The following is a 26,154-nucleotide window of genomic DNA, read 5'->3' as shown; positions in this document are numbered from 1 at the left end:
GCACTACAGGATTTACTTCCTTGGGGGATTCCACCAGCTGGACTGAAATAATGTCTCTTGGGCACAGCTGACTCCTGCAGGGCACCTGCTGTCAGTGACTTTTAGGAAAGAGCTGTGGTTCAGCACCAAAATGAAACACAACCCTCTCAGTGGAAGGAAAGCGACCTCACCACTAGTGTCCATACATCAGGAGCCTGCCCCAAGCGCAGGCTCTCACCTAAAAACCACAAAATTGCAAACAGGCAGAGAAACCTATTTGTCTACTCTTCAAAATAAATACCGGCTGTAGAGTGGAAACAGTGCAACAAGAAAGTGGTGTTGCAAACGCAAAGCATCATGACATGATCCTGGTTCTGCCAGAAGCCACTTCACATCTTTGCCCTGGGTAGCACGTAACAGTACTTCAGGAGCAGTTAATGAATCCTCAGACAATCCCTGACAGATGCACAGATCGGGAATCTGAGGCCATAAATGAGCAGTATAGTAAGTTCTTAGTACAATAAGTTCAACGCTTCAGGCTTTCAAGGGGTCTCTGAACACTACCCCTGATCTCACAACAGACAAGTAGGGCAGGGGGGTGGGAATCACGTATTTCTGGATTTAAATGACAATAATTTTCCTACTTTTGAACTTCAAGAAGAGCACATTTTTTCCAACATAGCTATAGAAAATTTTTAGCCACCCCAGGGGTAACCCCCCATCTCGAGTCAATCGCTTTATACACATTTGGGGTGGTTCAGCACTCTCCTTTCTGCAAAGGTAGAAACACTTTCCAGGGTGTGTAAGCAGCAATGTTTTATCACTCTATGACTGTGCCTAACAAGACATCAAATCCCAAAAGAATGTTTGATGTTGAATGAGCCAACGCCAGAGAGGTTTATAGCTATGACTTACACTGACAGAAGACTGGACAAAGCACTATATTGGAACAGACTGAAAGCCAATTAAAAAGCCTCTGTTACAGGATGCATCAGGCCTGTCAGGTGAACTTTAAAGCTGTCCAAAACAGCGAACGTGAGCTATACATTTAAACAATTTCCAAAGACATCATACTGGCTGCCTACAACCAACCACCTCATGAGGCAGCCATAGGGGAAACAGCAGTGACTCAAGGCAGCTGGCTCTTGCTGGACAGGTCGTAAGAAAATGCCAGAAAATGGCATATTTTATGGCATATTTTATTTCTACTTCCCAGCTACCTTGCTTCCTTTGGCTTAGTGGACACAACAACCCTAGATTTTGATCAGGGACTTACTCTTAAAAAGGTCTGAGAAATATCTAAAGGGAAGGGACTCTCTGCAGCCTGGAATGGAGCCCAAGACCATGTGAAAAACCTGGATGGAGATTCAGTGGGATCCTGCCCACTGGAGCAAGAGAGGAGGAATCACAGGAAGGAAGTCTTCTGGAAAAAAAAAAAAAATCTTACTGCTATGTGGGCTGAATCTTAGTTTTAGGGAGGAGGAGAGCTGCTGATAGGGATTATTTTCCCAGCTTTACCAAGGTTTTCTTTTGTCTGATGTGAGGCAAAACAATTTTTTTTGCCTCAATTTCCTTCTCTCAAAAATATTCAATCTGTTTGTCGTGGTGAAGAGGATGTCAGAAGGGAATATTTTTAGCATCATTACGTGAAAAGTTATTTTAATGAATGATAATCTTCTCTCAATTATAATCCCCAAATATAAGATTGGATCAGTCTTTTATGTCATCTGAAATGGGGTTTGATCATACTGACAAGGCTGCTGATTAACGGGGGAAGTTAAAGCAGGAAGGAATGTACTGAAATAGCTTCCTTTCTTGAAATGTAGCAGCCACCTCCCAGAGCTGCCAAGATGCAAATGATGTTTCAGATGAAAACTCACTATTTCCTTTCCCCTTTCCAGTGGTTTTGTTCCTTTGGCTAGGACGATGGGGAACAACTACATCTAAAGTCTGTACTACTGCTGCTCTTGGACTCGCCAAAGGATGACTGTTCCTTCACCAGGGAAATGCCTATGCCTAGGCTGTGTATCTGGGTCGGTCCTACTGCTGGCTGGATCCTACAACACTGGAATCTTGGGCTTGTATTACTCCAGCACCATCTGGTTGATGAACTAGGATTTTGATATACTGTGGGAGGAGGCATTTGCTGAACATACATGCTGAAAGTGTCCATCTCTCCCGTCAGGTTGATCCTCTCCACTAGACTTGCATCCACTTTTTCTTTGAGTTTCTCTTCCAACTGTTAGGAAACAAAACAAGCAACAGAAAGATCAGATTTCTTACTTGAAATGACCATTCTTGAAAACTTATGTCCTGGAAAAGTCAGCTTTTAAAAACTTAATCTGTGCCCAGACTATTATCCAAAACTAAGCCAGTGAACAGTGGAAATCTCTTCTTGTTGGACGCCCTAAACCTGCCAGGATGGCCTATGGTGGCACCACGTCCCCAAAGAAGTAAACCTCCAAGGTCATTTATGTAACTCTAGTATGACATGCTAATGTACTAGCTTAACAGTGCGGCACCTGTCCTGCTAATAAAGATGTTTTTCAACACCCTGCCTGTGCCCAAATTGCAAAGGAAGAGGATTGCCAGTTCTAGTGGTGGAGAGGCCTTGATACAGCCAAACATCACAGCTCATCTACTAACCTATGGCATTTTGAAAGCACCTGAATGTTACAAACACTGGGGCTGCAAAGCGTATCAGCATAAATACCACCTCTCTTCACTTTACCTAGCCCCAGTATTTTATGCAAGCATTTTCCCAAACCTATTTTGAATTACTGTTTTTCTTGTTTTTACAAGAGGGAGATCATGAACCACAAGGAGTATTTGCTTTAAATTTGGTCCCCAAAGCAAAACAAATTATGTAAAAAGTATAAAAGGACTGAATCCAAAACTGATGCTGCAAGGCAGTATTACAAGCAAATGACTTTTCTCAGGTAGAAACAGCAAAATCAATACTTTTCTTTCTTTGAAATATAGATTTAACAATGTAGAGCTCAATAACCAACAGGATGCATGTGGATCAGACAGTACTCTGGATATTTTAGCACTTCTGACTCTGTAAGTCTCCACAGCAGCCTAACCCTGAAGTGCGAGCAGCACAGTATCTCCTGACAGAAGAGGGGCTGCTGCTGGGTGCCTTCCCAGAGGTGCTGTAGAGGAAAGCTCACCTGCTGGGTGGTCGCCAAGCAGTACTCTGCAGTACTTAGGATGCTGCAGATGAGGCAGAGTTCTTCTAAAGTAAACTTTGCCACTTCAGAGCCTTCCTTTTCTTTCAGCAAACTAGTGATGGTGAGCCCACCACTGCTGCTAGTTGTCCTGCATAAAAAAATAAGACAAAACCTGTAAAGCTTTCAGCTGTACAGACACACACACTGCAAAATTACTACTAGATTTCAGTGCCATAAAAAGCCCTTGTGACCACAAAGTCCAATGCAACAGTGTTGTTCTACAGAAAACCCAAAATAGCTATTTTGGTTAAGGAATATCTTTTAGAAAGACAAATAGAACTTTATATCAAGGCTTCAGGCAAAGGGCAACTCATTCATTCACAACATGGGAGATTAGAATGAAAGTGGAATACAGCTCTCCCCAGCTAGCTTCACCTTCACTGCCAGTTACTCAAAATCTAATTAAAGATTACAGAAAAATCTCAGTAACTATCGGGCAGCTTGTCATATTTATCTCCTCAGTACTAAACAGATGTCAGCATGCATTTGAAACTGTGGTAACCTGTTTTAAAAACTGATGATATCAACACAGTAAATTACAGAAAACGTGGCTTCTTTCCACTGTCTTCCAGTGATTAACAGCCGTGTATCAACAAAGAAAGACTCAGAACAGTTTAGAGTCAGGAAATTCCCTACCTCTCAACTCTTTATAATCTAAATCCATTAAAAAAAAAGAAAAATAGGACAGTGATATTTATCTTGGACAGAAAAAACGGAGCACACAAAAAAATGCGTATAAAGAATGCAACTGAGGTCTGATGGAGAATGCACATTAAATTTATCTTTCCACTTGTCTGGATGTAACCCTCTCCCCTTCCATCTGTAAAAGATTTTACTGGTTTCAGAAATTAATTCTTCTGCTCCCAGGTTCACAAGAGAAACAAACTGAAGATGGGAAATAGCATACAAAATTATCTGTAGTAAAGGTTGGCAGCACCTCAAGGAGCTCCTTTAGCCTGTATACTTATCCATATCGGTGTAAACACCTAACAGTTTCCTGTATTTTCACTGGATTTACATCTACATATTTTATTCATACATGTATAAAATGTGACAGAGCAGAGTGAGTTACAGGTAAGCATCACAGAAATAAGCCACTTTCATTAGAAATTATTATATGTGTAATGGTGAGCTAAGGCAGTGAAGAATCAATATGAATTGGTTACCCAAGTAGCAGGGTTAAGTGCAATTCTGAAAGCAAAACTCACTTAGGCAGGTTTCCAGACAGAATTTTCCAGGCATATTCCCGAAGGTACTTCTGGAATATGGTGGTTAGGGCTATCATGGGCTCGCCTGTGCTGAGCTGGGAGCACTGCACCATGCACTTCTTGTAGTACACGAAGAGGTCGGCACAGCTGGGCAGGACGGCTCCTCCTTCATCCACATTGGGCTTGGGGGGACCTTGAGCCTTGAAGTCAGCCACAAACCTGTCAATCAGTTCACCGAGATTTCTGATGTGGGGGAACAATAGAAAGATATTTTAATATGATGGGAGAGGAAACAAAGGAAGGTAGAGAATAATGCTTAAAACCAGATGCCCTGTCTTGAGACACCAGCAAACACATCGAGATTCTAGCAGTTGGGTATTCCAGCCGTTTCTTATCTCCACCCTCTCAGCACAAAGCTCATACAATAACGCGGACTGGACCGATGAGTAACAACCTTTTGTACTCAAGAGTTATAGTGGCAGCTTCAATCTGTTCTCCAGCCACATATAAAAGAGCACAAGTCTGCCAGGGCTGGGTTCAGCACATCTGATGCAAGTGCATAAAGCGTATGCTCAAGTTTCACTCCTGGCACCAGCAAAAGTAACAGTCGGGCTTTCCGTATCAGCGGCCTCCAGAGCAGACCTCAGGGAATATGGCTTTTAAAGGGATGTGCTCAAAATGGTGTGCCATTTGCTATTTCTTGGTCCCATTTGGATACCACCTGGTTTTGCACAACTTCACACATCCTTTAAAGAAGTTTTATTTAGCACGAGCACAAAGTGCACTTCCTACTTAAACTCTTTAAAAGCACAAAAAGCCCTCCTATTGTCTCCAGTGATTCATTATAACCTGGTCCCTACTCAAATTTTTTGGTCTTTAGGCAACAATAAACTTCACTCCATCGTTTCATCATGACAAAAAGGCTTTTTAGTGTGGCAGAGGGCCAGAACCATCAATACAGAACCAAAGAAGTCTTCTGATCTTGAGGAATTCCTCTGGTCCTACTCCTCCAAAGACAGCACATCCGTGTCAGGAACCAAGACCAGCTCCCCTGACACCAGAGCTCAACTAAGTGGAGTAACCTTTGCCAGATGAACTAAAATACAGCAATAAGCCTCCTCCCCCAGACACACAAATATACACAACCTCCTACAAGGAAATTTGGCTTTTGAGGAATATATAGACATTTTGGATGAGAATGGCACTCTGCTGACCAAAAGGAGTTGTGAGATTCCTGTATTTTATATCCCATTTCCATTACGGCCTTGGCTTCATTTCCCCAGCTCTCCCCTTCCACTGCACAGCCTTCACCCCTCTCACTGCTGAGAGTGCAACTAACGGCTGATCCAGGGTACATAAGTAGAAAGCCAAATCCTTAGAAGGAGAATGGGAGAAAATTCATTACTTTATAGTTAATATATTATCATTATTTTTCAGGAGCAGACCCAACTGACTGAATTGCAATTCTGTCCATAGAAGTGAAAACTGTTCTTTAAAATCCTGTGAAAGAGTTTCAACTGGAAGTGTTCTCCTAGTCTTAAGCCAGCTCATAGGGCACTCAGCACAACCCAAGAGTTCATGCAGAGGCTGGGTTAGAGTTTCCTGGGATGGGTACAGCGTTACCACCAGCACCAGCAGCACAGCAGCTGAGACTCTTCAGCATGTTTTCACTTACCTCTGCCAATGAAAGGGGAAAAAAATTGCCAACAATGAAAACTTTTCCCCAGTTTCTGTCCCTTCTTTCTTTTCATCTTGTAAAGGAGAAAACCCACTCTGATTCCAGCTTACCAAAGAACCCACAACACTGCACCAGTAGAAAAGGTGACCTGTCTCTTCCCTGATAAACAAGAGATTGCTGCATCAAAGCAGATGAGCTCCTACCATGGGTGATCCACCATGTGCTTGCAATAACAGCGTTTTAAATCATGAAGCAAGGCTCTTTGGCTTAAGGCAGCCTCACAGGCTATTGCAAAGACAAGTAGCCCCTTTATTCATGCTTATTGCTTGCTGCTTTAAGTACTTTACATACCTCTGATTCTACAGATACACACAGTTCCTCGGCTGTGTTACAAGAACCATAAAAACATCAGGCCGTTCAACTGATGTGATAAATCTCTACACTGGCACCAGCAATTGAACACTGAACCAAAGCATTGATTGTATTTGACCACAGTGAAGCAAAATAGACCTCCCCCCTGTAGCTGTAGGAGAGCCAAACAGATGGCTGCTGCAGGAGGGCTCACACGTGCTGCAAGCTGCAGCATTCCTTCAGGTTCCCAAGTAAAGCGGACATGGCTTGCTCCTTGTCAAAAGTCCCACTAAACTAAACAGCTGCATTTCCACCTCTGCATCTGCACTTTGCTCCATCTGGGCAACAAAGTGGAGCTTTCTTAGCATTCACCAGCCACTTTTTTTTTTTCCCCTCACTCTCTCAGTCTCAAGACACAGTCAGGAATGTCAATGGCTTTTGTTTTTTTATGCTTACTCCACATGTTCTCCTTTTCTCTGAGACAAAGTGAAATGTATCTACATTTTTCCTGGGTCCCCCAAGGTCTTGTCAACTGGGATGCAGGAGCAAATGCAGCTGTCATAGAATCACAAAATGGTTTGGGTTGGAAAGCACCTTAAGATTACCTAGTTCCAACCCCCCTGCCACGGGCAGGGACACCTTCCACCAGACCAGGTTGCTCAAAGCCCCATCCCATGTGGCCCTGAACACTGCCAGGGATGGAGCTGAGAGAACAGCACTGGAGCTTCATGCTTTTTTTGATCCTAACCTGGACAAACTGCCTGTCAAAGGCAGGCTATAAGGACTGCTCTTATTTCAGCATGGGCTTGATAAAAGCAAAACATTAGGCTGTTGTGCACTAAAGGAACTAATATATTACTAATGCACACCTCAGTTGATGTCAATCAAACTTTCACACTAGTCTCAGTTGGCCCAATACAATATAAAGGCTAACAACCTTTGTGTGGTACAATGGGAGCAGAAAGAATTTGGCAGGAAAAGCTACTGGGAGATGAAACACGAAGAAGGCAGGAGAGCTACAGAAAATGAACATTTTCCCTACAGACTCTGCAAAAAACTCCAAGAAAATTCTCTGGTAGTGCAGCTGTGGTATTTCCTAACAGTAGTGTATTTATGGGGAGCAAGAACTCGCCAAATCTAACAATGAGAAAATATGAAATGAACTCCCAGTAAAGGGAATTTTATTCGGGTTCTTGAATCCATTCATTTCTACATTCTTCTTATTCTTTTCTTTCACTCAACCTATTCAGTGTTTTTCCGTATATCTGGAAATCACAAGAGGAACTATGCAACTCCTCAGCAGCACGAGAGAAGAACATGGTGCTCAGCCAGTTGGTCTGTTCAGTGATGTGAACAGCTGGTATCTGCTTAGCATCGGGGAAGGGCAATGGCATTGAGACATCTGGACCACTTGTAGGATAATTTCCATGGACTGGGCATTTTGGAAGCCCCTTTCCTCATGAGGCCACACACACACACCCCACAGAGACAAAGTCCCAGTTTTCCAAACAATCCAAATGCACACGTGCATATTAGCACACTTAACCATGGCTCTGCATACTCTCAGCACTGCAGACCTGACAGAGCTCTTCCTTCACTGCAGAACAGCTCAGCTCACACATGTATGCTCCTGTTGCTCCTACAGACCACAAAGAAGAGCTAAAGATACATATCCCAAAGGGGCAGAAATGAAATCTGCTTCGCTGCTAAGAAATCTGATATTTACATTGCAGCTAAGGGTGGAGAGCAGCATCTTTAAAGCCTTTCTTTCAGGTGTCTCCTCTTAAATTGCTACAGATTTGGCACCGTGTTTCTTTAAATGGGTATGGAAACAATTTTTCAGGAGAAAAGGTCCAGGCTGCATTCTGCCACAGACTTAAGGCAATGATGAACACAACTGTCACACTATTCTTGCTATTTAGAGCCCAAACATACAATTAATTATTTAGGAAATCCTCGTTTTCAGACATCAGCAGCAGATTCCTCAAAAGTTCAATCAAAGGGGGAAGAAGAGAGAAAATCATAAAGGAAAGCAATTTCTGGCAGACAGGGGCAGCATGGGGAATACTGTGGCAGTATTTCTTTGAACTCCTCACAGCCTGTGGCTATAAAGCTAATATAAACCATCTCATGATTGTAAAGGAAAAGGGGAAAAAAAAGGCAACTGAAAGGGCTAGGAGCACAGTGGGGTAGAATTACCGAAACGGGGATTAAGATGGCCCCCAGTGAGAAGGGAAGAAACATTCAAACAAGTTAGTGCTCAGTTGGCAGAGGGCAGGGGGGGGAATATCTGTTTCCCTTTGTTACACTGCAGAGCGGAACCTAAACCCAGCATGACAGACCATTGTGCAAGGTTTATTTACTTGTTTAATTTAAAGCATAAAAGGTTGATGGGACATGGGAAAGCTTTTTCAAGTGGCTACCTTGGCGTTTGGGCAAAGTCAGGGCACTACAAGCCTCAAGTTATGCACTCTCTCACGTGTAAGCCCTTGGAAGCTAGAAGGACATAGACAGATGAGTTACATAAGGCAGACACCTCCTTCTCCTTTCCAGCCACTAACCTGCACTGAAAGACCGAATTGAACATTTTTCAACTACCTCCTCTCCCAACTGGCACTGCACTTGTTACAGAGATGTTATATAAACCCTGGTGTGAATCAAGGTGCACAAGAAAGTATGATGAGAGCTCTAAAAACTTCTTGGAGCTCTAAGCTGAAAGTTCCTTTCATTCAAGTTATTGTGCTGCAAGTCAAAGAGGAAGATGAAGAAGGGTTTCCAGGGATTAAAGCCCTTGACAAAGTCCCAATCTGTGAGCAATGATAATGTTATCTTACAGCCAGCTCATCTACAGCAGCTTTCATCTGAGGATCTCAAATAACTTATTTGTACAAAGCAAATCTTGAAAGTCCTCTGCCAGGAAGCCACATGTGTATTTTACAGAAAAAGCAAACCTACTATTTGTGGAAGACATGAGACGAAAGAAAGGCATATGTCTGCAGTGGGAATTGCAGAGGCAACAGAAGCAATTTCACAAACACTAAGCCTCTTCCGCAGAAAGGCAGTGGGCATCATTCCTGCAGGCCTTTGCAATTCCAGACGAAACCAACACTCACAGCCCTCTGAACACTCATTTTTGCCCAAGCAAAGGTCCCACTCATTCTAACTTTCTTGAACCATGAACACTGCTCCTGAAGAAATTAGAAAGCAGACTTTCAAGAAATTAGTTTTCTGCAGCTTGAGTACAGAATCTAGGACAATCCAACTGTAATGCACTTTCAAACTCAAACAAACCCAAAAGTCCATGCTGGTTACTCACTTGTCCTGGGACTCGATATACACATACAGGTGAGGCTCAAAGCACTTGGAAACAATGCCATGGAAAGGGTTGTCAGGGACTTTTGGCTTCTTTGGCTGTAAGAAAACATTTACAGTGTTGGTTTCAAACGTGCCCTGTAAGACCCAGAAGAAACAGCAATGCAACAGCACAGAAGGATCTAAGTCTTTAGAAATATTACAACACACAAATTTGCTGTCAAATAATCAAAGGCATGCAACTGACAGTATATACGGGGTCCACATGTCCAAGTCTTCCCTTCCTCTTGCAGAGCTGCTAGTATTCCAAGGAATTATCTTTTCACTTGCAAGATATTCTTACCCTTACCAAAAAGGCTGCTCCATGCTAACAGGTTTCAGTAGAAGAATCTTAATGCAGTTTGTAAATAAAACCTCACTGAATCCTTTGAACAGTACTAAGATTCCACTAGTCACCTCTGAAATGAAATGCAGCACTTATTTAGAAGAAAATTGAAAAATCCCTGCATTTTAGAACATTAAATGAGAATAACTCAAAGTTACAGTCTTCATCTGGATGTTTTTATTTAGATAAACAGCACATAATCACTGGAGAAGCTGGAATTATATAGGCAACAATTCAGGAATGCTTTCACTGTGAAGCGTGTTTCTGGGGATGGAAAGACTTGTATTTTAAAGTCACATTTAGAGCATTAAGCACATACCATTTGGGAGTCATCCGGTTTACTCTCATTTTAGCTTAGTACTGCACTCCTCACAGTGGCCAAGCTCATCTCACTGAAGCCATTGGGACCACTCATATGCTTACATCTCTGCATGTTCAAGTACCAGGCTGGGCAGAGCTTTTAAGTTCATTTTTGCCCTACAGCTACATTTTTATTATTGTTTTTTACTGATGATAGACAATCTTTCCTGATGCTCCCCGGCAAGCTGACAAGTTTTCCCTGCCTGCAAAGAGGGCTGCAGTGACTCTGGAATGGAATTCTTGCCTCTCTCTGCAAAAAGCCAGGATCAGCTTCCAGCCAATGAAGATATGAATTTTTCCAATTGATTTTTTTTTTTTTCTTTTAAGCATAAGAAAAGCAAAACAAGAGACCCTCAAGGACATACTCTCCTAAATGCCAGAGGAGGTGGCACTAAGTCTTTTTCAGAATGACTAGGTAAGCATTGCTCAGAAGTAATTCAGATTCAAAGACACAATGAATACTAACATATGGCTGCAAACTTGAAGTGAGCAAATGGTTGTATGGAGGCCAGACCACCTCTGTAAGACTGGTTTCATTAACCTTCTCACTAAGAGCATGACTGGAGAATATAAGTTTTTACAGCTTTGGGAGAGAGCCACTACCCAGCACTCTGCATCCCAACCCCTCTGCCAGGGCCTACCCATTTCTGCCAGATGCACATGCTCAGTGGAGCAGGAGGAAAACAATAGGTGGCAATTACAGCAAACTTCCAGTGGCCAAGTCTCCAGGATGGCAGCACCAACACAAGGTTGCAGATTCACAATGTTTAAGATTTACCAAGCTGGAAGAGCCAACTCCTAATGCAGGACTGGTTTTCTCTGTGTGTGCGTGTGTGTCTTTGCACCATGCTGCTCCCAGCACGTCTGGTGGACAGAATACTAAATCTTTTAACAGTAGCGGTGAAGCTGTATTTCGGAGTGTGCAATCCTGTCCAAAAGCTACAGATGTTTAAGCTATTTCCTCCTTGAGTTTGATGGAAATAATAAAAGGTTACTGTTGTCACAGTAAGGAGGTCTGCAGCTGGCCCAGTTTCCTTTCATTACTATCCAAAGTAAACAGATTAAATTGAACTGCTAGGATTACTAAAAGAGGTTCTTTTTTAACATGGATTCCCCCCCCAAAATTCTTGTGCTCCCTTTTACACTCCCAAGTGTCTTGAATTCTCAGGACTAGTGTCTTGCAAGAACTCTACCACTCAAGTTATTCATCTTCAACTCTTCCTGCCCATTCTCTTCTTCAGCTAGTGACAGCAGGAGACCTCCAACATGAACTCACCAGCACTAACCACCAAGCTGTTAGTGCTTTTGAAACTGAAATACCAGAACCTACAGGGCTTCCCATTTGGCAGAGTCCGGGACTGTGTTGTGAGCATTAACACAGGGTGTACGCAGAAAAGAGAGGGCAACCTCACCACAAATGGCATTTCAAGGGATAGCTCCATGGATGGCTTCATACCAGCCTGCCCACGTAAAGTACAGGAAGCAGAGCAGTTTCCTTTCTCAGAAGTGCTTCTGGCCAAGGTAGTGCATTCTACTACTCAATACAACCAGCCCTAAAGCAGCTTAATTAGTGCAATTATCTCTCATGTGTCTTCAAGCACCACTGACTTCTCCAAGGATGTCACACTGCAACGTCAGAGCCAACCTTCTCCAAGCCATTACAGACAAGGGAAAGCAAGCTCTTCACAAAGAACACACCACACACCTGCCTCCCTGAGTTCCCATCTCTGTCTCCCACATCACTGATAACTGCCCAAGTTGTATTTTAATAGAAAGAGCAACACTTCACCATTGTGTTTTCAGGACTTTGGCTGGGATGGAAGGCAGAGGGCTGCCCTGCTGACATGAAAATCTGGAGGGGATGCAGATTTTCCACAAACTGTGCTGGTGGAGAGCTACCATCCCACAGATCTCCCTAGTGGCATGGATCTCAGTAGGTCCCAGGGCCCTGGACATCCATCAGGATATCACCTGCAAATGGCCCATTTACAGGGCTGTAAACTCATCAAACAAGGAGAGGGTACCTGCCTTGAGCAACTTACAACTGAACACTTGAAAAATGTCCATCTGGTGAGTAAAAAATATGGGGCTTTAACAGGCTTTGATATTCGTGCCAATTAAAACAATTGCGTTTACTATTCACTCCTCTAATGTTTGCTGAGGGCTTTGGAAACCCAGTGCTTTTACAAGTGGTTAGGTGTTGCCTGCTTTGCAGAGGTAATGGATGAAAAGCACTATAGAGATAAAAATCCCAGAAGTAATATATCTAGAGTGAAAATCTAAAACTGGCACTTGAAAGTTCAATGAGCTGCCTGGTGACTCCAGGCTCAGTTTGCCTGGCTGACAAGGCTAAATATGAATTGCAACTGTTTGTAGCGGGAGCTTCTTCTGGGATCTGACAACCCAACTCTGCTAGTTCATCTTTCTTTGACAGAAATCCTTAGTTACATTTGAGCCACTGCTGTATGGCCTAGAACAGAATCCAACTCACTCCCATGTGGCAGATTGTCTCCGCACTATTAACGGAAATAAAGATTGCTTTGGTTTCAGTGAAGTGAGCCAGAGCAAACCATGGGTGTACTGGGAGTCTATGCTGCCCAGAGGATCAAAACTGCACTAAATTAATTGCTGTGAAAACAAACCTTTCAAATCTATGTGATGGGAAAAGCTTAGGCACCATTAGAGATTTTGACACAGAGACTGCCTCTCTGACAACTGGAGAACTTCAAAGACTTACTTTGTCCATATCACTCTTCTCGATCACAATCTCATCTGTCTCTGTCCCAGTTTCATCCTCCAGAAACGGGTTGGTGGAGGGAGGTGGCACTTCTGGCTTCTTCTGTTAAAAAAGAGGAAGCTCCTTAGAGAACAGTCTGTTTTGCTTTACTTCAAAGCACTGTACAAGAGTTTGTCTTTTCCAAACACAGAGGTGACTGCAGAGTGCCAGGCAGTGCCTCTTCATCAAGGTTACAGCACACTCCCTCCTACTACAGGGCAGGAGTCTGGCTCCTCTCCACTGCTCCACCAGCACATTCATCTTCAGCACCATATTACATCCTGCACTTCTTGCACCCATGCTCACCGGCTGTCAGTGTGTCAAAGCCTCTGGGCACATCAGAAAGGAGCACAGAGAATTTTCTTTTATTGCAAACTACACTCTCCTCCTGTTTTTCTCAGTTGTAACAGCCTCTGTGCCTACCTTCTCCAAAGGGATAACAACCCAGTGAAGCCAATTTAATCAAAGCTGCAGATTCCATACGAAATTTGTCAGAAAAATAAAGCCATATTCTTGAGAGATCTAAATTCAGCCAGAAGGAAAACCTTACAGGACTTCCCTTTTTTAATTAGTGGCACCTACTGATCCACAGCAAATTACAAGTGGGTCCATCAGGTTTGCCTCATAGGCTGAATTATCACATCCAAGTAAGCTTCAAGACACCAGCTGGTCAGAGAAGCCAACCTCAAACCAGCAGCTTCTGAGCCACACATGGACTCTGTGCTCCCAGGGCACTTGGTTGGCAGAGCTCTTGGCTGAGATTTCAGGCAGAAAAAGCACAGAGGTGGCCCCAGAGATAGTCACTGAGCTGTTTCTCTTGGCTCTGACTTTACAATCTACCAAATGAGACACTGAAAACTAGAAACCACTAATGCCCCTGCAAGTAAGACTAACCCAACAGACAATGTGGGATTGAAAGTTGGTACCATGTGGTCAGTGTGTGGTAGCTAGAAATGAAGACAAGAGGGAACTTTCAGTTATGATGTGTCATCACCACGCAGAGAACAAACATTATAACACAGTCACCATGCCATAATTACTTTGTGGTTCTCACTGGCAACGTGGCTTCAGCTGCAAACAGCACAGGGCCCAGGAGAACCAAAAAAGTACACAAACAGTATCCTTTCTCCTTCTTGTGAGCCCTGGGCCATCCTCTCTGCCACAGTCAATATCAAGAATCACTTTTCCAACTACAAGCCATTAAGCACATCACACTAAACACCCTTAACCTGCCAGTGCAAGAGAAGGCTGCCCATGACACCTTTTGCAGTCTGCCATTACCATAGCTATGTGTGAGAGGGATTCTTTCTCCCAAAGATGCTGTCGAGTAAAGGCTGCTCCTCAGAAATCCCCTTACCACTGTTCCATCAGCCAGAGTGCAACCCGAGAAGCGTTTAGCCAGAAGTCCTTCAAAGTTGGTTGTCCTCTGAATTGCAAACAAAAGCAATTTCACCTCAATCTCCTTTGCTCTCGTGCGCATTATCTTAGCAAGCTCTGTCCTGAAAGAGAGAGGGAAGGGGGGTGAAGGGGGAATAGAAAAAACAAATGTGGTTTTCTATAAAGAGAAAGATCTGAAATCTAACACTATAATTCAGTCTATTCCCTAGACAGACTTTCATCACAGAAAAAGTCAAGCTAATTCCTAAGATGCTCTCTAACATAAAACTGCTTTACAGATCGCATTTCAAACATAACCACAGTTGTTCAGAGCTTTGTGGGTAACAGAACCCCATCTCCTAACAGCCAGCACCCCACTGCAGCCAGGAAAGCCTGCAGGATCAAACCTTGGGAAGTGCAGTGTCCCTGACTGGGGTCCCAGATCAACAGCAATGGTGCTACTGGGACTCCAGCTGGCACCTTCCGCAGGTCCCCTGTTTCTGGCTGGCAAAAAGCATAGTCTGAGGCAGTCAGCTTCACTTGGTCTCTAATGTTACTGATTTTTACCTCTGTTACATTGAAAATTGATTCCCACATTATCTCACTCTCAACAGTACATGCAGTTTTAGTGATGCTTCTTGGGGTTTTCATTCTTCACTTGCTCTTAATCATGGAGAATTCTACATAGATATTTGAAGACTGCCTTTAGAGTCCTATGGATAAACGCTCAATTTGGCAGAAGACAAGCCAACCCGTTGTTTTAAGGAAGGTGACTGCTGGGAGGCATCGTGAGCTCTCCAGACACTCACCTCGTGACATGGCAGAACTCCACAGCGATGCGCTCCGTCATGCACCACTCCGGGGGAAACATCCGCCCGTACTTCTCCTCGTAGTCCACCAGCTGACGCTTTATCCAAGCATAGCGCCTGTCGATCTTGTCCAGCCAGGCCACCTGAGTAAGATGGATAACATCATCCTTAAACAGCAGCAGCCTGACTGCTTAACTGTGCTGCTGTATTTTGACAGAGCAGCTTCTGTTATTGATCCAAGCTAACTTGACCACTATTAATAATTCTGCGAATCCTTCAAGATGCATTAGGGGAAGTTCAGACTGGATATTAGGAAAAATTTCTTCCCTGAAAGAGCTGTCAAGCACTGCAATGGGCTGCCCAGGGAAGTGGTGGAGTCACCATCCCTAGGGGTATTTAAAAGACGTGTAGATGCAGCACTTAAGCACCTGGTTTAGTGGTGGACTTGGCAGTTCTTGGTTAACGGTTAGACTCGATGATTTTAAAGGTCTTTTCCAACCTAAATTATTCTATGATTCAAAGTGCTTAAACACATGCCAGACTGAAAACTGTATCTTCTGAGAATTAAGAGAGCAAGTTCTCTTGAAAATGAGGATAACAGTACTCCTAAATCATGTAGGTACTATTGAAAACTCAATCCATATCCCACCCTCTTTGCTTCGCAGAAAGAGAGGTTAAAATCAACAGTGGGATGAGAACGCAGGAATTCCTGGATGCTTACATTCAGCTGGGCTGTGGACACACAAACTTCTACAAGAATCCTTACAACGAACAGGATGGGATTTTTTTCCCCCTCAGTATTAGTGCTTTCTGGTCAAAGAGGTGCAAGATTAATAAAAAAAGAAACTTTGATGGAAAAATGCTATTTAAAATGAAGCATTTTAGCTTTTTCAAATTCAAGATGATTATAGTAAATTTTTCTAAAGCTGTTAGCATCAGGACAGGAAGTTTAAAAATTAGCTGCAAAGATTAATCCACTTCTGGAAAACCCTTCCCCTCTTTTTAGGCATTTTGGTTGTTTGGGTTTTTTTGCTTGTTTGGGGGGAAGTCTTGTTGTTTTTCAAAGCTTTTAGGTCTGCAATTTTCAGAGCTTAATTTTTCAACCCTTTACAGGGCAGAAAGTTTGAGAGTTTATCTAACTTCAATTTATTTATTACTATATGAGGGGGAAACATTTCAGTGCTAATACATGAAAGTGAGGTCTACGGTGGGAAGAAGTCATCCTGGGAGAGATGACATTGACCCCCAACTCATCAGCTAGTTCATCTCACAACCACACATCTCTGCTCCTGAGCCCTCAGGTTAGAAACATTTCACCACAGGAACCTGTGGAAACGTGACCTCCGTGAACGCCAGCAAAATGTGAAATCCACATGTAGCTTGCTAAGCTTCCTTACATCTTGGTTTTCCTGGAAAAGGACCAGATACTCTGAGAGGTGTTGTTAATAAATTTCTTGATGATTTCCCTGTTTGATTCTGGGATCAGGACGTTGCGACCCAGACACGCATCACGTAGAACATTGCTGGGTCCGCCAGGCCTCTATCAAAATAACAGGAACAAAACGTTTCAAGGTTAAATAGCTGAATGGGAGATTGTAAACTGCACTGCAGGTTACCCTGCAGTAATTCAGCTTATCTTGTTTTTATCCTTTCCCATTATTCTTCTCTCCTTGATGCTTCTGCTGCTATTCTTTATTATCACATAGGCATCTTTCTGTTGGACGAAAACTGAGCTGCTTCCATTTCACTGGCCATAAAGTTGTTCTACAGCTCAGCAGCCAGGAAGCTCCCTACCACAGAAAAGCTGCCAGCTCCATCTACAGAAAGAACTGTTGTCCAATTACTTCTGCAAAACCTTTCATCAGCCTAGATACTCTGAGGAACAGCTAAGAGAAGTGGCTGACAAGTGGGAAAAGCAAAGCCCTTTTCTCCAAACCTGAAGGCCAAATTAATGGGAGAAAAAAGCAGTCTACAGATGATCAATTTGCAACACAAAGTAGCATCTGCTGGTCTGTAGTGGCACAAACCATGATGTTAGTGGAGAATCAGAAAAATTAGAAACTTCTTTTTAAAAAAAGCTCTTTCGATGCTGCTTCACGTGGACACAGATTTGCCCTTCATCAAGGATCTGTTCCAAATAGCTTCCACATCTCTGTACTTGTTAGTTTTATGAAGAAACCAGCAGAGCTGGTACTTTGGAAGACAAAACTAGTGTTTTCCTTGAAGTAAATTTAAATTCACACCTACCCCCCCATATTGTTTGCAAACATTTGGATGCCTAATTTTGGGGAAGCACATTTGGTGCCTCAGCCTTCGCCCAGATTTGTGTCTGTGCTGAGTAAACCAGAGACAAACTTGGTGGCGGTATGTCAACAAACAGCCTGTGCTTGGCTTTCTCTGAACACAACACAAACCTTTGTGTGTCTAACAAATAACCAGTAAGCTGGGTGAGGTGCTGAGGGAACCCCACTCTGGTCTACAGAGCCAGACATGGTTTGCTTGGGGCATTCCTTGACTGGCTTGCAGGCCTCACTGCAATAGATGTGCGCAGTGTGACAGAGGAAGGGTGTCATTTCTCTCCCACATTCATTCAACATAAGCAGTGAGAAACATACCTGGCACACTACAGCTTAGGAGATTTGTTTGCTTTCTAAAACAACTCCTGAAACAGAGAGATATCCAATCTAGATGTAAAATGAGATTTAAACCAAAGCCAATTACATTGAATAGTTTTCAGCAATACTTTTCAATGGGAAGAAGAGGGGAAGTGAGAACTTTACCTTTGTACCTTGAGAAGGAAAGGCTTCCTCGAAATCAGCCAGGATCTGCTGTCCCAACTCATTCTGTGCTGCCTTCACCCTGATGAGGACAGAGAAAGCACAGGCTTTGTTAGTAGTACAACAACTTCCTTGTTTCATTGCCTGCAAACATCACTACAAAGTGGTCTGAAACGCTAACAGATACACAAAGGTTTTTAAGGGACAAAAGAAAAAGCATGCTAAAGAGAAAACATCTTTCACCCATCCATGAAGGCCTGTATGTCAAAACTGGGAGAGCATTTGCTCCCTGAATAACACCAGGATGACAACTCCAGCTCTGCAGCATTCATCTCTGAGCTGTAGCAGAATGTGTCGTAGATGGTCTAACCCTGCTGCAATTTAGTATTTCAATAAAGGCCTGTTAATCAGCTGAGAAATCAGTAGGGTTCCTTTAATGTCAATGTGACCAATCTATCTTTCCATTTGTGTATGTTCATCACATTTCAACAAAAGCATGTTTCTAACATATACAAAGCTTCACAATATCTCAAGCTTCATCATGAACCTTTCACAGTTCCAGGTGCACTGACCTACTTTTCAATGCATCCATGTGAATACTGTTGGCTGCAGTTTTATTCTATAAATCCTCCACGTCTTAAGGAGCATAAAAAAGCAAAGGTATGAAATGGGTGAAAAAGTTCTGAACAAACCACAACCTTGCTCTTTATTTGGCTGAGAGAAGAAAGCTTCCCATTTCCAGAAAAAAAAAGTCAATACAGCTTAATTGATACTTCTAGGGAAATGGAAATGCCTACACATACTGGAAAGAGCCAAAACAAACAGTTAGGCACTTATGTCCCTCTGCAGCCCTTGAATTCTTCCATCACTTTTTATTATACTGGAAACGCTTTAAGGTCTAAATTGATCACTCAAAGCAGTGGATTTTTCCACTGAGATTGAGACGTTAGAATGAGTGGCTACATTTACTTTTGTCAAAATGTTTGCTCAGACTGTGAGGAAAAGACTTGGATTCTTTTTATTACGATTCCTCAGCCTTATCAAAGAATGAACTGCTTCTTTCATCTTCCCATTTGAGGTTCATTAGTAGCAAAACTCTACAAGATGACCTGACAATGCTGGAGAACAGGCTGGATTCTTTAATGGTGCCAAGTGCAGAAAATTCTAGTCCTTTAAATGAAATATAACTTTAGATCTGTGATTTAACTGTATGTATGACCTGCCTTATCCAGGATTTATTTATGGGGATTTTGCTGGAAAAGCTTCCTGCCTGCAATGTCAAACATAATTCTTATTTAAGCTCTCTGCTTCACAGGAATGTTTAGACACTCTTCTACTCTTTCAGGTATAGATCCCCAGTTAACACCTTCCTAACTGTGAAACAAAAGGGATTCACTAATATGTTGAAATAGAAAGAGTGGGAAATTTAAGCAGTGAGGAGGAACCCAGCCCAGCAGCCACAACTACAGGTATAATCCTGCCTACATTGTACAAGTAAGCACTAGTAATTCAGGTAAGAAAGCATCATAGAACCAAACCCTCTGATCCTTAAGATAAAGGAGGGAAAAAAGAAGAAAAAAGATGCTAAACATGGATTGAAAATGTTTACCTCTGAAACATTCAAGGAACAATGGGTCTTTAGCGTTAGGAGGTGCAGAAATTAATGAGTTTTTATAAACAACTGGAAGTTATTAGCTGTTGTACTTCTTTCCTTATGACCAGCTACAGCAACCTTCCTATTTGACAACAGCTGCAGCGAGCACAGTGGAGGCACTGAGAAGAGCAGCAGCCAGATTCCTAAAGACTCAACAAATTTAAAAGAGGCACTGTCAAACAGTTAAAAGCCCTGTCCGTGGGCTTTGTTGTTTTAGGCTCCGATTCAGGAAAGTACTTAAGGATAGTCTTAACAAGGATTCTCATATCCTTAAATTAAGAAACTTGCAGGAATGCCTTGAGCTGGGATGTTAAAAATACATATTTCTGTCTTGCTTAAAAATCTCTCAAAAGCAAATAGGGAAAATGAGTTTTAGCTTTTTTTCTTCCCATCATATTTTGTAAAATGGGGATAGGATAGACACATTGAAGTAGCCAAAGGTTTAGGTATGTGTGACTCCCACTGTCCCTTCAGTAATTATCCCTCTTTACACAGGCACACACACAGATATACACAATTATTTTTTCCCCACGAGCAGGCACCCAGAAACATGAAAACCTTTATGCCATCTCTTTCCAGAGCAACTGCTTTAGGCAGAGAACACAAGAAGGCGCTTGCTTCAGCCACTATGGATTATTACTCCCCATGGAAGGCTGTAATGCTTTCAATAATTCAGAATAATCTTCATGCAATGGAAACTGCAGTGATAAAAGCCTCAATCCCATGGCTGGCTTCATTCACATTCACCATTGAAGGACCATTTCTGCACGAGTATAAGTGTGTGTGTTTAACCACTTGCAGGAAGTGAATTACCTACTAAAGCTCAGCAACCCCAGCAACTCTCCGCTGATAACAGATTTAGGATCTCTTCCTAGAATATTTTTCCTGACTAGATTCCCCCTGCCAGCGTGCAGGGGTAGGACAGCAGCCATCCTGGTTCGCCACAGCAGGGAATTGCCTTTTCCTGGGGTTGCTTGCATGTGCTAAAACCTTTGGTTATCCAAGTATTAGTGATTTCTGTTTCTCTGACTTTTGTTTTATTATTAGTGGCTTTTGTTCCCAATTTCCCCGCCTTTAAAAAAACATAAGAACAAGAAAACCCACTGTTATGTTTCAAATGACATTAAATTACTAGAAACCACAATTCTTTTAGCCAAAGCTACCAGAAATCTTAAACTACGCCTGGCAGCTTGGTGAGATAAAAAGAGGCTGAGCTAGCCTGTTTTTCTGTGGCAAACTTATAATCATCTTTCTCCTAAATACTTTCCAGGCTTTTTTCCACTATCTGTTAGGCTTTCTCGACCACTTTCATGGGTGGGTTTGTAAGTGCTAATTGTACGCTCCCTCCAGAGACAGAAAACAGAAGATGATTGACAGAAAACAAAATATTCCTATTTACTACAACAAACAACTTCCAATGTACCATATAAGAAATTGGTTTAGGAACATGATTAGGAAAATATTTACACTTGGATATGAATTGTGCTATTTTTACATCAACAGGATTTGCACAAGAAGCCAACTTCTTGTTGGCTCTAATTGAGATTTCAGTCCAGGTTTCCAATTAATACTTAAAGAGGGATTTTGTTTGGTTATTTTCAAAGGGACACAACAAGTGAAAAACAACATTAAAAATACATCATTAGTTTTCACAGCATCTAGAAGCAGGAACATCAATTGAATACCCCATGATAAAGAGCACATCCAACACCCCTGAGCAGGCACTTTTCCTTCCCATGGTTTCCCATTCATATTTGGCTTCACTCCGTTCATGCCAAGAAAGAGAGGCTCTTTTATTAAAGCAAGCAACAGAATCTGCTCGTTTAGCAGTGTATATAATAGACTTATTGTATATAATAGATTTTGCTTACTGTCACAGGTCTGCACCAACATCTACTAAAGCATTTCTTGTCTTCACAAACATCCTAGAGGCTTCATTTGTACCATTAAACCAAACTCATGAGATATCAAACCCCAGCAATTTCACAGTCTAAAAATAGCCCTGCAAGAAGCCAGGCAAACTTCCTTTGATGTTTCATGAATCACGAAAGTATTTCCAAGCAAAGAGAGCGAAAACTCAACTCTAAATTGGGCCCTAATACGTACACGCGTAGTCAAACTCCAAAGCAGATATTACTGTGCCATAGACCTCCCTGTAGTAATTTGCTGCCTGGATGTCAAAGCAGTAAAGAGAACCCAGCAACACCCTGGGTGCAGCTCTCCTTTCACCCCACAAGCAGCCGCTTCTATCGCTACCAGATGGTGCAACTCTCCCTGTGTAAACACTGGAAGGAAAACCCTGCCGAGGCAATTCTAAAAATAGGAAGAACAGACTTTCTTGAGCTTTTCAGATCCTTATCTTGAAGGGAGAATAAAACAAAAGAAGTTTCTCTCAATGTCCTTGCCAGTCTCTCTGGCGTGACTCGAAACCACTGTGCCTTTTAGCAGCAGCATGAATTGTTTGCTGTAATTATCAGCAGCTACAAAAGTATTAAATAATCATCCATCAGAAAACCAGCCAAAATTCTGGACTAGGGCTTAAATTATATTTGGTCTTAAAATGGCCAATGACAGCAGGTTTCTGCCCACAGGTATTACCACTCGAAGAAAATGAAGCAAGCTATCTTTCTGAGCATGAAGTTGGAAGAGACAACAGCCTAAATTCAGAAAAGCCCTGACATGTGTTTATATTTCCTTGATGTTCATGTTCATTTAAGCAAATGCTTATGGCCAAATGCTTTGTTAAAACAAGGCCCCATCTCTCTCTCTCTCTAGACTTTGGGTGAATTTTTCTTTTGCTCCATCTCATGGATTCCATCTGGGCTTTCTGGAAGAGGTATCTATACCATAAAGAAAGGCCAACAGATGAAAATATTACAAACAAATCATTCAACCACTGTTTCCATCACTGAACAGCACAGACAGCTAGCTGCTGTCTTAGCAAAGGGAGTTACCAAAAACATTAATTACTGTGCCTAGAAGGCTCCTTCAAGTACCTCTGGAATGAGCGAAGTCATCTCGGGCATCAAGAGGATAGTGGTGATACATCTGCAACTTTCACACTGCAAAGAAACACTCTCAGGTATAGCTGTATCATTAAGAAGGTTCTGAGCTGTGCTCGCCACTACTACAGGCTGCTAAGCGAACATTCTGTGTGTGATGTAAGAGAAATAAAGCCTGCTGTAAAGCAGGAAGAATAGGTTTTGGCCAGGGACAGCAATGGCCCCTAGAACAGAGAGGGCCTCATTCCCTCAACACCCAGCTGTCCCCTCCCAAATGAAGCCAAGACTCTCAGAGATCAAGCTACTGCTGAGAACTGTGGGCATTTGCTGCTGGAGCTCCATCAAAACTCACCAAATTTGAATGTGTGACTCCACATTAGAAAATCAAGACTACATAAACTCAGCATAAATGTTTAGAGCAGTCAAGGTGTACTGCATGCAATTTTGGGAGGATTTGCTATAAGCCTCAAATCTCAATAGAACTGGGCAACTGGAGCAGGTTTTGGCAGAAGAAACTCAAGATGCTCAGAATAACTGAGTTTGGACAATGCACAAAAAGAAATCCTGCCTGCCTAAAGCCTTGGGCAACTGTGCATCTTAACAGCAATTAGACAGCAGCAAGGCACATGTCTGGGCAGAAAGGGGCCCCAAGCACCACTATGTTAATGTATATATTTCTGCTTCATGCCAGGCTGCTGAATTGTATCACTGAGGTCAAGAAAGCAGGAGAAAGCATCACCTCAGGGTTCAACCCCTGCACATGAAGATCACCTATAACAATTTCAACTTCCACAGGTTACTCTAGTAAGTAAATTCAAAGCCAGTCAATGAGAAACACAGAGTTTTCATTAATTACATCTGTACTAATTACTGTTATTTAACAGAATAGGCCGCTCAAGATTTGCGCAAATTGTGTCCAATTTTAACCTGTTTGTTTTGGCTGGAAAGAATCTCAAAGGACCACGTCCAGACTTTACATCCTTGAAACACTAATTCTGCCTAATGCATTTTCTAACCTCCCTTCCCAGCAGGCATGCAAGTGCTCAGGGTTTGACCATTTTACCTTTCAGAAAGCTGTCGAATCTGAGGAATCCCCATGTATTTGTTGAAGTGCTCTAACACATTCACAACACCCTGGAGAAGGTTGGCAACTTCCCCATATTGTCTCCTCCTGGTCATAGCCCTGTAGAGGAAATTAAAGATTTACAAAGGCAGACTTGATGAAAATCCTGGGTGGTAATTCCATAGGTTACCTCATCCCCACTGGTTCATGCCAGTCCCTACGGACATTTCTTCTTCTAAAACACACAACTCCTCATTAACGTTCCAATGCAGCATTAAAATTTCACTTAACTGATACCAAAATAAACCAATCCAGCACACATCTAACAATGCCTCAAAAACATAAATGTCAAAAGCAATGCTTGGCAAAGAACATGTAAACTCCTGAATGCATCCGCTTCCCAGTATGGGTCCGGAGGCAGTAAATGTTATTTCACTGTAATGACCCGAGTTAAGCCATTCGTCACCAGACAGAAAGTGTGAGCTAAAGCTTCACAGGGAGAAGGATTATTATGCTGAAAAGCTGTTAGCCTTGACTTTTCTGTTAATAACTTTCACAGGCAACTGACAGAAAAAAAAATCAAGTTTGTTTATTTTTATTTCATCCTTTAAGATGATTCCAATGAAGACAGTAGCCTAAGTAAAACTGTATTCTGAACACTCAAGAACCCAGTGTTCATTTGCTACATTCCAAGAACAGGCTGTGCCTGGGTCTCCCAAGTTCAGAGATGCAACATGAAAAAGACTGAATGTCCCCAGCCTCTGTGTTCCTCAAGCACATCAAAAAACCCCACAGAGGACTATTAGAAACATCTAACCCTCTTCATACAGAGTACAAGCTGTAAGGCTTCTTTAAACTCATTCTCAGCACTTAGAGTAGACCTTAGAAAGAGACCTTAGAAAGAGAACTCATTCCAGTTTAAGACATAAAACTGATAAAAATCCCCCCAGATCCCTGAACAGTATATCCCTAAGGAGGATGCCTAACTGCAGACTTACTCTTTAATGAAGCCAGACTCATTCCTTATCACCCAGGATCAACACAGCAATTCAAGCAATCGATGCTGCAAACCATTAAATACAGCAACACAGGCTGCAGGTCGCTCAGAGCAACACGGAAAGAATTTGCCAGCAAAAATCAAGACTGCAACCTATTAAGCAAACTTCCCTCCAGAAAAACAAGCAGCTGCTACAGACCTATTTAGAGCACTGCACCAAACTTAAAAACTCAGCAGTGGCATCAAAGTACCACTAAAAATTCACATACTTACTCCAGTGAGTCCACACCCCCCGCCAGCATGTGCAGGTGGTTGAGGGTGGTGATGGAGGTGGTCAGATGACGCTTGGCATGATCTAGCTGCTTGATGTCACGTGTGATTTCTTTAACCTAGAGCATAAAAAACCATGAGTCTGGTTAAATATCAAGCCACAGCAACATTTTAAGGAGATGAAGCACTCTATCCTCTTTTCAGGACTACAGACACTTTAGCTCTACAACCATGTTAACGCACAGACAAGGGTACAGGTTCAACACATGCTTAACAGTACATTACCACGCAGTCAGCAGGGCCAGAGACAAAAATGTTCCCTCCTTAAGGAGAACTGGAAGTAAAGGTCAGTGCCCCGCTCCCTTTCAAAGGTTAGAAAGAAACTACTGCTCACCATTTGTTCAGATTTTTCAGCCTTGTCTTTAATATCCTTAATTTTCCCAAAGAGCTGTTGAATGGCTTTCTGGGCTTCTTCCAGGGCCTGGAAAAGAAACAAGGTCAGAGTGGAAAGAAAACCTGCATTCAGTTTTCACCTTCTAAGAAATACACAATTGCTCCCTACAGCCCCTGGGCTGGGGCAGTGGAGGGATGCCGTTTTCATACAAAGAAAATACTGTCAGCACATCAAAAGTCAATGTACCATGTTGGGATATTTAACCTGAGTGGACAAGGTCAGTATCCATTTTACAATAATGCTTTGGCAAAATCTGAATGAGAAATTCTAGGAAATCACCTCTGTAATAAGAACTGTGAATAGATTTAAGGTTACTGCAATAAATTTCGACGCATTAAGTGTGGAAAAATATAGAACGTACTCAGTCAATATGTATTTAGAGCAGGAAAACAAAACCTCCACAAACTACATTCACCATTAGCTCTAAATAAAAAATACACAACATTACACACAGAACAGTGAGTGCTTG

The 26,154-nt window shown here is 42.4% G+C and overlaps 1 protein-coding gene across 1 annotated transcript in view; it reads right to left on the bottom strand.

The window, feature by feature from the left end:
* The window catches only part of VPS53 (VPS53 subunit of GARP complex), a 67,588-nt gene that overhangs the window by 22,300 nt on the left and 19,134 nt on the right, over window positions 1-26,154 (bottom strand). The window contains 13 exon segments of the mRNA XM_030472326.2: window positions 2,136-2,218; window positions 3,153-3,300; window positions 4,421-4,663; window positions 9,766-9,860; window positions 13,244-13,345; window positions 14,640-14,781; window positions 15,469-15,611; window positions 16,866-16,912; window positions 16,915-17,008; window positions 18,249-18,327; window positions 23,965-24,084; window positions 25,235-25,350; window positions 25,626-25,712. Coding sequence (XP_030328186.1) covers window positions 2,136-2,218; window positions 3,153-3,300; window positions 4,421-4,663; window positions 9,766-9,860; window positions 13,244-13,345; window positions 14,640-14,781; window positions 15,469-15,611; window positions 16,866-16,912; window positions 16,915-17,008; window positions 18,249-18,327; window positions 23,965-24,084; window positions 25,235-25,350; window positions 25,626-25,712 — 1,499 coding nt within the window.

The sequence above is a fragment of the Strigops habroptila genome, assembly GCF_004027225.2.
Source record: "Strigops habroptila isolate Jane chromosome 13 unlocalized genomic scaffold, bStrHab1.2.pri S16, whole genome shotgun sequence".
NCBI lineage: Eukaryota > Metazoa > Chordata > Aves > Psittaciformes > Psittacidae > Strigops > Strigops habroptila.
The sequence above is the reverse complement of the archived record's forward strand: the minus strand, read 5'-3'. Positions and strand labels throughout refer to the sequence as shown.